Source organism: Populus euphratica, unplaced genomic scaffold (assembly GCF_000495115.2).
Source record: "Populus euphratica unplaced genomic scaffold, PopEup_1.0 scaffold17.1, whole genome shotgun sequence".
NCBI lineage: Eukaryota > Viridiplantae > Streptophyta > Magnoliopsida > Malpighiales > Salicaceae > Populus > Populus euphratica.
The window spans coordinates 679515-693404 of record NW_011499884.1 but is presented as its reverse complement, the minus strand read 5'-3'; the positions used below and the strand labels follow the sequence as shown (position 1 = coordinate 693404).

General features: G+C 33.5%; 1 protein-coding gene across 1 annotated transcript; it reads left to right on the top strand.

Annotated features, from left to right (window-relative positions):
• Positions 1 to 8664: 8664 nt before the first annotated feature.
• LOC105129953 (ethylene receptor 2) lies at positions 8665 to 13136 on the top strand. The gene is made up of 3 exons (XM_011032229.1): positions 8665 to 9168; positions 9626 to 11525; positions 12221 to 13136. Exons 2-3 carry the CDS (start codon positions 9771 to 9773, stop codon positions 12761 to 12763), a joined length of 2298 nt encoding a protein of 765 aa, XP_011030531.1. The 5' UTR covers positions 8665 to 9168; positions 9626 to 9770; the 3' UTR covers positions 12764 to 13136.
• Positions 13137 to 13890: the final 754 nt, after the last annotated feature.

Genomic DNA, 13890 nt, shown 5'->3' with positions numbered 1-13890 from the left:
ACTTATTCTTACACCATTAGTGTAACCTTTTCACCTTGACATAATTAACTTAGCTAGACATAATGAAAGAAAGAAAAATAAATAAACAAAATAAAAATATAAATAAAATAAAAGTGAACTAAGTAAAGGAAAGGAAACTAAAGACATAAACTTGATATTAACAAAAACAAAACTTAAACATTTCAAAAATACAAAGAGAGAAAGCAAGAGCATGATCTTGATCTGGAAACCAAGATGCTTAAATATAAGGCAAATGTCTCCTTTTACAGGTCAAAATTAGGAATTATTGATTTAATGACTAATTGATGAGTGGGTGGTCAATTCTTGACTTGGTGATAATCCTTATCTTCTCTTGTTTGCCCAAAACGTCATTGATAACGTTAAAATTTGAACCAGCCCTCCATATGAAAGTTGTAGGAAATTATCTCAGCCTTTTTAAAAAATTAAACGTCATTTAGACTTCTAGAACTCTAGATATGGGTTGAACATTGAACAGTATCTGGGTTGCAGAACATATTCGGACTTCTTCGTTGTTGCTACAATTTGAACTTGAAAACGGCCTTTTTAAAACCAGACCTCCATATGAAAGTTGTAGGCCTATGTCTTAGATTTCTGTCTATATAAAATAGACATAAATTCAAGATCTACAACTCCAGATATAACCCAATTACTGAACAGTGTTCTAGTTTGGAATGCACCAACATCTCTTTTCTAAGTTTGGTCATCTCTTTGTCCATTCAATTTCAATACTTCAACTCATCAATCAATCCTTTCATTTATGCGATAGGCCTGTATTCAAGATGAAAATTTACCACAAATTAAAGGTATTTATATTATTATATATGTTATTATAAAATATTTTTTAGTTAAGGAGTTATTTATACTTTAAGTGCAAAATAATGATATAAAACCTTGATAAAAATGCACCTTTAAGTACTAATTATTGTGTCAAGATATATTGGGTTTTGCAGCTTACTAGGCTCACATATACCTAGGCTAAATGTTTAGATGAGCCTAGATATGATGGGCTTGATAGCCTATCAAAACCACATATACCTGGGCTCAGCCTTGGCTAAACTCAGAGATAGTGGGTCTAGTAGCTTGCCAAAACCATATATGTAAATGATAGGTCTGACAATTTACCAGATCCACATATGCTTGGGCTCAGACTTGGTTGAGCCCAAAGATGATGAGTTTATATCATCTTCTTAAATGGCAGATCTATAAAAAAAACAACAAAGGCTGATCCATTAATAACTCCTTAAATCTTTGGGTTTTATATGTAAAGACTTTTAAAAGTCTTTGTTAGTAAAAGATGAGATTTTTTTTACTGTCCCTATAAGATCTTACATACCCTATACAGGATTATAGGGATTTTCAAGTTCAGGTTATTTGTCTTTACTAAGAGGAAGCGTCTCTTTGGAAATAAAACAACAATTCACTTTAAAGGAAGTAATTAAATGGATTTTTTAGATTTGTGATGACATGAAAGGTTACGCATTCGACAATAGGAACAAAAAGTTTATTTCTACATAACCCTGTCTGTTCTTACTTGTGGATTTTCTTTTACTTTAACTTTATGTGAATTCTTGAAAATTTGCTCTTACAACAAGACCCAAGATCATCTTTTCTCTAATTTAAGAAAAGACCCCCTTCATACATTTTCCCTTCTATGAACTTTTTATTTATTTTTCTTTCAAACAAAACTAATAAACTTTAGGAATGTCAAATTTGTCTATAAAAAAAGAAGCACTCATATCCTTAACAAGGAGTTCAGGTTCCAACTAGAGCCTAAAAAAGTAGCAATAGATAATGGTCCATCAAACTAGGCCCCAAGACAATAAGAGGTGTTATATTGACCTCCTTTTCTAATAAGAAAGGGAGAAAACCTTTATATGCGAGTCATTTTCCTTTCCCCTATCAAAGATACCCAATTCAGAAGGTCTCGAATGAGTCCATTTCTTGACCCTATAAGAGACATCTAGGAAAGATGGAGGTTGCCCCACACTTCTATTGACAACGTCTTTAGCGGTGTAAATGTTATGGATGTAGAATTTATGGCCTACCACTAACCTCAAGAGTACATGGTTCAGATGTCCAACCTTGTTGAGCGTATCAATGAGTAGACTCTAGGCTCCACCCTGGGTTTTTTTGAAATTATCGCCCATAACTGTATGTATATGATGTTATAATCCTTTCTTTTTAAAAGGGTTCGTAAAGGATGTGTTTAGCTATCAACTAGGTCTAGGCAAGTTGCACCCCAATGGATGGACAATCATTTTTTTTATGTGAATAATTTTGTAGGATAATTAAGCTCGAGCCTGCTATAAATGTTTTTAGAAGCTATTATTAACTGGTTGCTAGCATCGATAACATAAATGACATGTAGTGGTTCTTCACCTTTACCAACAAAAACATCGATGCCATGAAGAACTTGTTTGTTGAGAAGCCAACATATATCAAGAACTGGAGGGGGGAAGGTGGTTAGTTGTAAGATTCATTGGGACAATCAATCATAAATAAGGACTACAACTCATCTAGGGTTATTCCCACTACTGAAGGGGTCTCTATGAAGTAAACAATAAGCCTCATTTAATCTTGATAAGGAGAATAACTGTGTTGTATTAGAGTCAACTTCAACTGAGAGTGAAGTCAATAAAATAGCCCAAAGATACTATTAAGTTGTTTTACAAGGGAGGTTGCTACCCTTTTTTCAGTTTGGTTTGGTGATTACCACTTTTAACAATTACTCTTGGTAAACCTTCATGATGTGTGCCTACTTTCAGAGGCCTTGAGTGACTGAAAGGAGTCATGCAATAGAGGTCATGGTTGCAAACAGGATAAGTCAAGCTACTTTCGAATAACTATACAGGGAGAAATATGTTGTAAAAGCATAACTGCAGAGCATTAAAGTGGCTTATTCCATGTTAAACCATGCTAAAAGAACGAGCACAGGGCTTTGCCCTTAAACTGGGCTTTTGTAAAAAATCACCTGAGACTACCTATAACTAGGTGGTTCCCCTAAGACAGAAGATCTTTGAAGTAAGGGTTTTTCAAACTAATCTATAGATTGAGCTTACTATTACGCAGGCTAAGCTTGTTGTTTCCAGGGAAAAGGCTTAGCATCCTAGGCAAAGTTGGAGGCTTTAAAAACTTTTTTAGGTAATTCTAAGGATTTTTCATAAGGTCTGCAGCTTTAATCGAGAAAGTGAAAGACAAGATATTTCTTGCAATGTCCAACATCTTTAATCTCTTAAAGGGGATACATGTGGATTTTAGTACAACCTTCCATTCAATCCTAGTCCCTGATTTTACAAACATGTTTCCGGTTAGGGTTGTTGCAACCTAACAGGAAGAGTACCTAATTAAAAAGCCTGAGCTAGATCTTTATACCCCTCTATACACATATATGTGTGTGTGCGCGCGCGCGCGCGTCTATTTTTTTTTTTTTAAAAAAAAAAAAATAGACGCGCGCGCGCGCGCACACACACATATGTGTGTGTGCGCGCGCGCGCGCGTCTATTTTTTTTTTTTTAAAAAAAAAAAAATAGACGCGCGCGCGCGCGCACACACACATATGTGTGTGTGCGCGCGCGCGCGCGTCTATTTTCTTTTTATAAAATTAATTTATCTTAATATTGATTTTCATAAGTCTAAGATCCTCATGTAGAAATCTTATTTAGGTCTAACATGCACACTTGGTAAAATATTTCTGGGTTCAACACGCATACTTATTAAAATATTTATAGGTTTAATGTCCATACCTAGTAAAATATTTTTAGGTCCCACACCTTTATTTAATTAAGCATTTCTTGTGCTGGGCAATGAATTATCTAACCTTGATGGGATTTAGAGGGGTCCTACCTTCTTGAAATAAAAAAAGGTATCATTTCTAAACGTCCTTTTATTAGTTCAGATGTATTATGTAATCACATCGAGGAAATTATAGTAATCTCTTACAAGTTAAAATGTGTCATAGTACTAGAAATACATTCATTCCTTTCAAAATAAATGTGTTATTATACTAGGGAGAGTGAATTCATCCCATCAATGGAAAGGTAAGGGGATATTACCTTAGGGAGAATATAGAGAGTATAAAGTATCATTATTTTGAATAATTTAATTCATATACAAGAGACTTACATTCTTAGTCATTGATTATAATACATTTTTATCTCTCATTAAGGTATAATAAACCAAAATAACATTATATTTTCTACCCTAAAAATATGAGGGAATGGAGTTTCTTTAATAGAAGTTTTCTAAGTGGTCGCTAAAAGGAGTCCTCCTAGATCAACATAATTCGTTTGATTGTTGTGAAAGTATAACTAGAAAACGAGAAAACAATTTATATATTTAGATATAGTCTACCCTCCCATATTTAGAAACTTGGATGAAATCGTTGGCCTATAATAATTCTTGAAGTTGTACAGTTTGAACCAATATTCTACTAGTACCTATTAAAAGCATTCCAAAACTGTAAGACTCTAACTTTGATGGAATTTAGGGATGGTGATAAATTTCTTTTTGAAAGAGTAATCAATTGATTTTTGATCATTTTCCTACAAACAACAACACAATTGATGAGGATCAAGTTTATCCTATGAGCTTATTGGGGAAGTTGGTATTTAGAATATTTGGTTAATCTGCTGATTTTGATAATTTGATCCATTTATCCTTGATAAAGTGATTGATGAATTATGTTTAATACTTGTAAAAGGTCCTTTCTTATGCATTTGGGGCTTTCTGATGATTAAATGAGTATAGTTTGAGAGAAAAGACGGTAAAATTTTATAAGAAAACACTAAAATAGACATGCCATTTTTTCATGGAGAAAAATAGAACCCTTTTCTTTTATACCCTCCTTGCATTATTTATTGAAGAGAAAAGATTAAATTATCAGCAAAAAATATCTTTGACTTCTCAAAATAAAACATATCTGACTTGTCAGGATTAAATATCTCTAGCATTAAAAGAGTACGGGCTCAACGTTTGGCTGAACCCAAAGATAATGAGTTTGGTAGTTTGATAGACCTATTTATACATATGTTTAATGTTTGGATGAACTCAAATATGGTGAGCTTGGAAGCTCGCCTACTATTACTTTCATAACTACGCGCTGCAACCATGCTCATGGCTATGTGCCAAAGCTATATTATCAGAAACTATTTTTATGACAGCTTGAACATATAAAAGGTATCATTGGGACTCAGGGGCTCTGATGATAAACAAAATGTAACATTATCTACTGTAAGTATATCTCTCCTAGTCTTACTAGGTTAAGTTTTTCGAACATATATGTTTGCAAGCCTTGAAAAAACTACATAAATTGTTTATGCACTACATACGCCTTCATAAATATCTCTACAAATATTCTAGATATTTATATTAAATATCCTAGATGTTTCTTATATATTTATCTTAATAAAATCAATACAAGCGTAACTTTATCTTTTTAGACTAAAAAGTAAAGGGTGGCCAACGTTAAGAGGCCAGAGCTCATCTTTCTAAGGCTTTAGGTCGATACAATACAGATCTAATACAAGATTTAAACATGGTTTAAAGAATATTTAAGCCAAAATAATGTTTATTCTTCTTGTCACATTGTCACATCTACAAACACTATACTAACTTTAGCTTTGGATTGTTTTTTTTTTTTTTTTTTGCAGATGTCGAAGAACCTACCAAGTTCTTCAGATTTGGTTTTATTAGCCAATAGAAAAGTGCCACCGATACTTTCAAAGATTTTTTCCAACCTCATCAGTAGGTAAATGCAATCAACTTAGACTCGATTGTTTTGATAAGATGTTCTTGAACATAAACTAAAAGGTTTACGCTATTTATACTTAAAAAGTAAATCGAAAATCTTGTAACTAAGAAGTTCTACCACCCAACTCTTCTTGATGTTTCATATATATGCTAAGTAACAAATATGCGATAAAGGAAGCACAATCCCTATTTTTTATAGGGAGTCTTTGAAAATTATATTTCTTTATGTATAACCTTTATAGATGGTTCAGAAATAGAATAGCACTTTAATTTTTTTTTGAAAGATTAGATTTGAAAAAAATAAAAATAAAACTTGGTGTTCAAATACAATATTTTTCACTTTAAAAATAAAAAAAATTTGTTTTTTAGCTTTTCAAATTTATATCAAGTTTGAAAAATATATTTTAGAGGTTCTTCGTAGTTTTCAATACAAGTTTTTCACTGTTTTTCAAATAAAAAATAGACAAAATAATTTTTTCTTTTATATACAAATACTTTTTAGCAAAGCAATTATTAAAAAAAAATTTTACATCAATGTTTTTCATGTTTAGTTAGAGTCATGAATTTAATTTTTATTGTAAATCTGATATATATATATATATATATATATATATATATATATATCTTTTTAGTTAGCATTATATTTTTTTATGGTAATTTTTAATTTGAATAAAATAAAAATAATATTCTATAATTATAATATCACAAATACAATATATTAAGATGACTATTATAGATTATGGTTTTATTTTTTTTAAATAGTTGTGATATTTGATGTATTTCTTATTGTTTTGTTGAAAATTTTTGTTTTTATTTCAATAAATGAACCTGCTTTCTAATTTATTTTTTGCAAAGGAAAAAGAAAATTATATATATAACACACCCATATACACCCTCAAAACCTCTCATCTATAGCCTTCTCTTTCTCTCTCTCTCTCCAGAGGTGGCTCTCATTCCTTAATCTTTATGTTTGGGTTTTGTTTAGATGTACCATTTCAAAGATTTAATTTTACAGGGCTTTTATTTTTAGTAGTTTGTTTGAATGATCTCTTTATTGTGAAACCATGGTTTGATGGATTTAAAAAAGAGTTTTAAATTTCTAAAGGTTTCTAAAAGTTTCAAGATGAAATTAAAAATAAAATATTAAAATTAAAGAAATAAAAAAAATATTATTTAAGTGAATTTAAGTTAATTTGCTAGATTCATAACTTGAGTTAGAAGATTAAGATAACCTTATAGAAATAAAATATTAAAATCAATTTTTAATTAACTTAATATTAAATAATAAAATTAAAAAATAAATTAAAAATAAGAAGAAAAAAAATCATAAGTCAACTCAGATTAACTTATTAAACCTGCAATTTAGATCATGAGAATGTAATAACTTTATAAAAAAATAAAAATATTTACAAAACTCCATTTCTAATGTATTTAATGTTGAATGTTGAAAAAAAAAAACTAAATTCATAAAATTAGGATAACTCCATATAAAGCAAGTTAAAAAAAATTACAAAACTTGATTATCAAATAACCTAATATTGAAAGATGAATTTTAAAAAAATTAAATAAAAAAATTGAGTTGTTGTAGGGTGAAATTAAAAAAAAATCATTCAATTGTAAAAGGATCTAAGAAAATAAAAGCTAGCATACTAAACGTATGTCTCAGGTCACGAGAATAACTCTATAGATAGAAAATAAAAAAAAACTATAAAACCCAATTAAAAAAAATACTCAATTAGAAAATGACCAAAAAAATATAAGTAGAGACAAATCGAATCAACTTGTTAAACCTATGGCTTAGGTTATAGTATCAAAATAACCATATAGAAAGCAAATATAAATTTTTTTTCACAAAGCCAAGTTTTCTAACAACACAAATTGAAGGATGAAATATAAAAATAATAATTAAAATGAGATAAAATTGACCCGAGTCAACATGTTAAAACTATGATTGGGGTCATGAGACTAATATAACTTCATAAAAAAAAGATTACAAAGCTCTATTTCTAACATATTCAATGTTGAAGGTTGAAAAAAAATCCATGAGATCAAGATAACTTCACATAAAGTAAATTGAAAAAAAATATAAAACTTCATTCCTAAACAATTTGATATCAAAAATTAAATAAAAAAATTAAATAAAAAAATATTTTTTTAAAAATATTTCTATTTTTTTAAAATGATTTTAATATGTTGATATTAAAAATAAATTATAAAATAAATAAATTTATTTCTATGAATTTTCTATTCAAAAAACAACTACTATCATCAAACAAAAGGGAATTTTAATAAATGTTTTTGTATAATGAATTGTTTTATCTAAAAAATATTAAATTGATATATTTTTAGATTTGTAGGGATAATTTTGATATTATGATATAAAACTAAAACAAATAAAATAAAAATATTATTTTAATATATTTTCCATCGAATAAATATTTTCAAAAATCATCTCATTACACTGTAGTGATGAACACCTGTATCCGAGAGTTTCTTTGAGCCACGTGTCATCCAAGCGACTCGTTTCGATGATTTTTATCTGCAGATAAAACAACCAGGAAGGAGGGTCCGGCGGTGGTTTTGTTTTGGAAGGTAAGATTTCATCAAGGGAAGAAGAAAAATAAAAATAAAAAATAAAAAGGCAAATTAATTAAAGAAGAGAGTGAAAGAAGCGGTTTTTGGCAGAAACAAGAAACGTTTTCGACAGGTAGAAAGAGAGAAAAATAAAACAAAACTTTTGAGGGATGACTTGGACTTGTTGATTCAAAAGGGCGTCCAAGTTCTCTTCATGTATGTATTCGTTCCCTCCACCGGGTCCCACCCCATATCTAATGTCTCTCCCTCCTTCTCTCTCTCTCTCTCTCTCTCTCCTACAAAACAGCGGCGGGGACGGTTCACTTTAGTCCCTCTCTCTCTAGAAAGCGTTTTCTTTTCTTATTTTTTTATTTTTTTTCTTCGTTTCAAATTTGCTTAACATCTAGCTACAGAGTTCTGTTTTTTCTCCCTCTCTATCTCCCTCTGCACGAAAGAGAAGGGATTTTTATTCTATTTTCTTAGGTCTTCATATACACATAACCTATTACAGTTGGTGCAAAACCAGTTGGTGGTTTTGGGTCTATTGAGTGTCTATCCCTCCATCTCTCTCAATTTTTTTCTTTCATTTTTTCCAAGAGAGAGAAAAAAACACTGTTGGAGTTTGGTAGTACAAGGTTTTGCTTCTACTATAAAAAGAAGATGTATTGCTTGGATTGGTTTCTCATACATAAAATGTGTAACTGCAGATTTCAGCTCTTCCCGTCTCTTTAAGTATAAGTGTATGACCATATGACTTTCTGTGTGTGCTTCTATGCCACTGCATGTTAGAGATCAGTAAAGAAAGATCCATCTGGGTTTCTTAAGGTACGGGTGCTCTTTCTCTTGTTAGGCTGCAATGTCTTTTCTTGTTTTTTTATTAGTGGGTTTTTGTTCATTTTTTGTGAGAGAGGAAAAGTTGGTGGATTTTTATCTTTTTTATTGCTGATTTCTTTTATCCAGGTTAAACTGTTTTTCTTTTATAAGTGGGGTTGATCTTTTGGCCTGTGCCTTTGATATCTTTCCTTTTCTTCTCTAGAAAAGAAGTTTTATTTAATTTTTTATCGGTGAAAATGTCATGTTCTATGTTACTGTTTCATCTTCTATTTAATAGTAATTAATAATATATCTAAAATCCAGAGAGAAGAGAGAAGGGAGAAGGGTATGCTGAAGTATAACTAATTTAAGTGCATTTGTTGTAGATCCCCAAATTACGCCTAATTAATTCCTTCAAAATCTCAATGGGATTTTAATCTTGTTAGAGTTTTGTTTTTGTTTCTTACAGGAAATGAGAATTAAAGCTGGAGATGTTTGATTTCTATAGTTAAAGGCAGCTTCTTTGCAAATTTTGTTTTTGTAAAAAAGAGAGACTCAAACTTGTTTAGCTCATAGATGGATTGAGATAGAGGGAGCAGCCCATTTTGGCCGCAATGTTAAAAGCATTAGCTCCTGGGCTGCTGTTGATTTTTTTATTCCTGATATCAGCATCTGCGAACGACAACGAATTTTCTCGATGTAATTGTGAAGATGAGGGCAGTTTATGGAGCATAGACAGTATTCTTGAGAGCCAAAGAGTGAGTGATTTCTTGATTGCTGTGGCCTATTTTTCAATCCCTATTGAGCTGCTGTACTTCGTTAGCTGCTCAAATATCCCATTTAAATGGGTTCTCTTTGAGTTCATTGCTTTCATTGTTCTATGTGGATTGACCCATTTGATCAATGGCATGACCTATGGCCCCCACACATTTCAGCTTATGCTTGCCCTAACTGTCTTCAAGATATTAACTGCTCTGGTTTCTTGTGCCACTGCTATTACTCTTTTCACTCTCATTCCTTTGCTTCTCAAAGTTAAGGTGAGAGAATTCATGTTGAAGAAGAAGGCATGGGATCTTGGTCGTGAAGTTGGGATTATAATGAAACAGAAAGAAGCTGGGTTGCATGTTCGTATGCTTACTCAAGAGATTCGAAAATCGCTTGATAGACATACGATTCTGTATACTACCCTTGTTGAGTTATCAAAGACATTGGGGTTGCAAAATTGTGCTGTTTGGATGCCTAATGAAATTAGAACCCAGATGGACTTGACTCATGAGTTAAATAGAGGTAATTATATGAGTTCAGATAATCTTTCAATTCCAATCACTGATCCCGATGTTGCTAGGATTAAACAAAGTGAAGCAGTAAACATTCTTAGGCCTGACTCTGCACTTGCTGCTGCAAGCCATGGGGAGTCTGGTGAGCCAGGGCCTGTAGCTGCAATTCGAATGCCGACCCTTCGTGTCTGCAATTTCAAAGGAGGGACTCCTGAGATAATTGAGGCCTGTTATGCAATATTGGTGCTGGTTCTCCCAGGTGGACAACCCAGATCTTGGACCAACCAGGAAGTAGAGATAATTAAGGTGGTAGCTGATCAGGTGGCTGTGGCTCTCTCCCATGCTGCAGTTCTTGAAGAGTCCCAGCTTATGAGGGAGAAGTTGGAGGAGCAAAACCGAGCATTGCAACAGGCCAAAATGAACGCAATGATGGCAAGCAAAGCTAGGGGTGCTTTTCAGAAGGTAATGAGTGATGGGATGAAGAGGCCAATGCATTCGATCTTGGGTTTGATTTCAATGATACAGGATGGGAATTTGAGTGGTGAGCAACGAATTATTGTTGATGCAATGATGAGGACTAGCAATGTCCTATCAACTTTGATAAATGATGTGATTGAAATTTCTACAAAGGATAGTGGAAGATTTCCTTTGGAGATTAGATCTTTTGGGTTACATGCCATGATCAAAGAAGCAGCTTGCCTTGCCAAATGCTTGTGTGTTTATAGGGGCTTCTGTTTTTCAATTGAGGTTGACAAGTCCCTGCCGGATCATGTTATGGGCGATGAAAAGAGGGTTTTTCAGGTGATTTTGCATATGGTTGGGAACCTACTTGATCGCAATAATGGAGGAGGATCTGCAGTTCTTCGGGTTTTCTCTGAGAATGGAAGTCAGGAGAGGAATGATCAGAAAGGGGCAGCCTGGAGGCAAAGCATTTCTGATGGGGATGTATATATCAGATTTGAATTTGCAATTAACGGTAGTGTTTCTGAGTCAGAGGGCACAACTTCAATGTCACAACTTAGTGGTAAGAGGCATGCTAGTGACGGTGTTGAGGAGGGCTTGAGCTTCAGCATTTGCAAAAAGCTGGTCCATGTAAGAATCATAGCCTTTGTGTGTATAAATGCACTCATACAGCTATCCTTTTTCCAATGCTATGACCTGAAACACCAGAAACTACTGATAATTAGGATTTTCATTTCTGTGTCCAAGATGCATTGTCAGTGAAGATGATTCAGATATATATGTGTGGTTACAGATATTGCACAGAATCAGTCTCTATATACTAATAGGGTAGTTACTCGTACGGAGCACAATCTTTGTCTGATGAAATGCATCATCCTCATCTAGCAACCTCTGTTGATGGCTTTGGTTGTGACAAGATGATTAACCTAGAGTCTTTTGAGTGTGTTAATGTATTATTTGAAGCTGCACTACAGGTTCTTCTTTTTTGGAAGGTTTTTTATTTTCAATATTTATTATTTTGCCTTGATAAATTGTCTTAGATGGTGTCATATATTAAATATATAGTTGGAAAGAACTTAGTTCTTTATGTTATAGAGTGAAAAGTATTGGTGCTTTGAGGTTTGGATGAAATGCAAGTTGTGGAAAAATTCAGCAGCTTGTCATGCCCGTGGAAATAACTAGTTAGGTGTAATAATCTTTTCCTTTCATATTGCTAGGTTGAGTTTCTCAGTTGAAGCAAGTATGCATCTAAATACCCGTCACATTTTTTACCCTGTCAAGTGTTTTCTTTTCTTTTCTTTTTCTAACCTCCTTGTATTTGGTAGCTGATGCAAGGTAAGATCTGGATGGTGCCCAATTCTGAAGGCCTTGCTGAAAGCATGGGGTTTGTTCTTCGGTTTCAGCTTCGACCATCCATATCAATAGCCATCTCTGAATCTGGAGAATCCTCAGAGCACCCACATTCCAACTCTCTTTTCAGAGGTTTGCAGGTTCTGTTAGCTGATGCTGATGATTTGAACAGAGCTGTGACTCGGAAGCTGCTTGAGAAGCTAGGTTGCAGTGTTGCTACTGTTTCATCTGGGTTTGACTGCCTTAGTGCTATTGGTCCAGCTGCATCTTCTTTCCAAATAGTTATTTTGGATCTTCAGATGCCTGAGCTAGATGGATTTGAAATTGCAGTGAGAATCCGGAAGTTTAGAAGTCGTAGTTGGCCTTTGATCATTGCCTTGACAGCAAGTTCTGATGACGATGTGTGGGACAAATGCAAGCAGATTGGAATCAATGGAGTCATTCGGAAACCAGTTGTTCTACAAGGAATTGCCAATGAGCTACGAAGAGTCGTGCTTCTGGCAAACAAGGCTGTTTGATGACGCTTGGGCAACTCATAAAACTGCTGTAGCTTTGATTCATTCAGAGCAGTTTGGGGTTCGCAATTGAATAGCCAGCCAATCTTCTAGTATAGAGATGGTTACATATACAACATTTACAGTTACAACGATATACAAATTTAGCTCGCCATTTTCTTAATCGATAAGAGGTTTATCTTCCTCACAGTTGCATCTTGCATAACCTATCTGACTTGTTCTTTAATAATAATACTCTTATTAAGATAACGTAATGCACGCAGTGGAAGCCATTTGAAGTTGATTGAACGTGCTTGAGTTCTTGATTCAAGCAGTGGATACCACGGGCATTTTGTACCAGGAACATTCAAGAGTAATATTGGAACCTTGGCAATAAGAAAGTTGTTTTTTCGTTGAAAATATAGACGCTCACAGATCAAAAGTGTTTTCTCAACGGAAGGTCTCATTTTATTTAAAACTGACTGTCCTTTGGTCGAAGGTACCTAGAGGTCCGGGTAAGGATAAGAATGGTTTCCAAGGTTAGTCTATGTAAAGACCGTTTCATAGAGCTGAAAGCAAGTGCATGCCGTGGTCAAATTTATTTGATGGAATGCCAGCCATGCTATGACCCTCGAGAATTTAAGATTTCGCATGGAGAGAGATGATATCTGGTGGCGACTTCTCTCTTGCTGGCAAAGAAAATCTCGGGGGCTGCTAAGCATCCCATCCAACATGAATATAATTATCGCCATCCACGTGTTGTTTGTAAGATCACGTGCCTTGCACGTTCTTACGCCCCCAGGAAGTTTTTCCCTGTTCCAGCCTGCTGCCATGGGAGACGGGGAAAGTGTGAAAGAGGGTGGGGGTCAATCAGCCTTGTTCTTAGTTAAAAGTTTAAAACCATGCATGAATCTCATAACGTACATAGACCCTTTCTTTTTTCGTGTCTGAAATATCACACCATGTGGACCCCTGTCTTATTCCCACATAAATCATGCCCGAACCATACATAATTAGCATCATAGGATATCAAAATCGGGCGAGAACTTCGATGCAATATTCCATGAATTTGGACAAAGGATTATTTTAATCGATAGGTGTCATTGTTTTATTACAAGGACTTGACGTTAGATCCTCTTGCAACTTCGACC

Excerpts from the sequence above, each read along its gene's own strand:
- LOC105129953 (XM_011032229.1), top strand. The coding sequence starts at position 9,771 with ATGTTAAAAGCATTAGCTCCTGGGCTGCTGTTGATTTTTTTATTCCTG. Across the intron at positions 11,526-12,220 it reads TTTGCAAAAAGCTGGTCCAT|CTGATGCAAGGTAAGATCTG; the intron begins GTAAGAATCATA and ends TGTATTTGGTAG.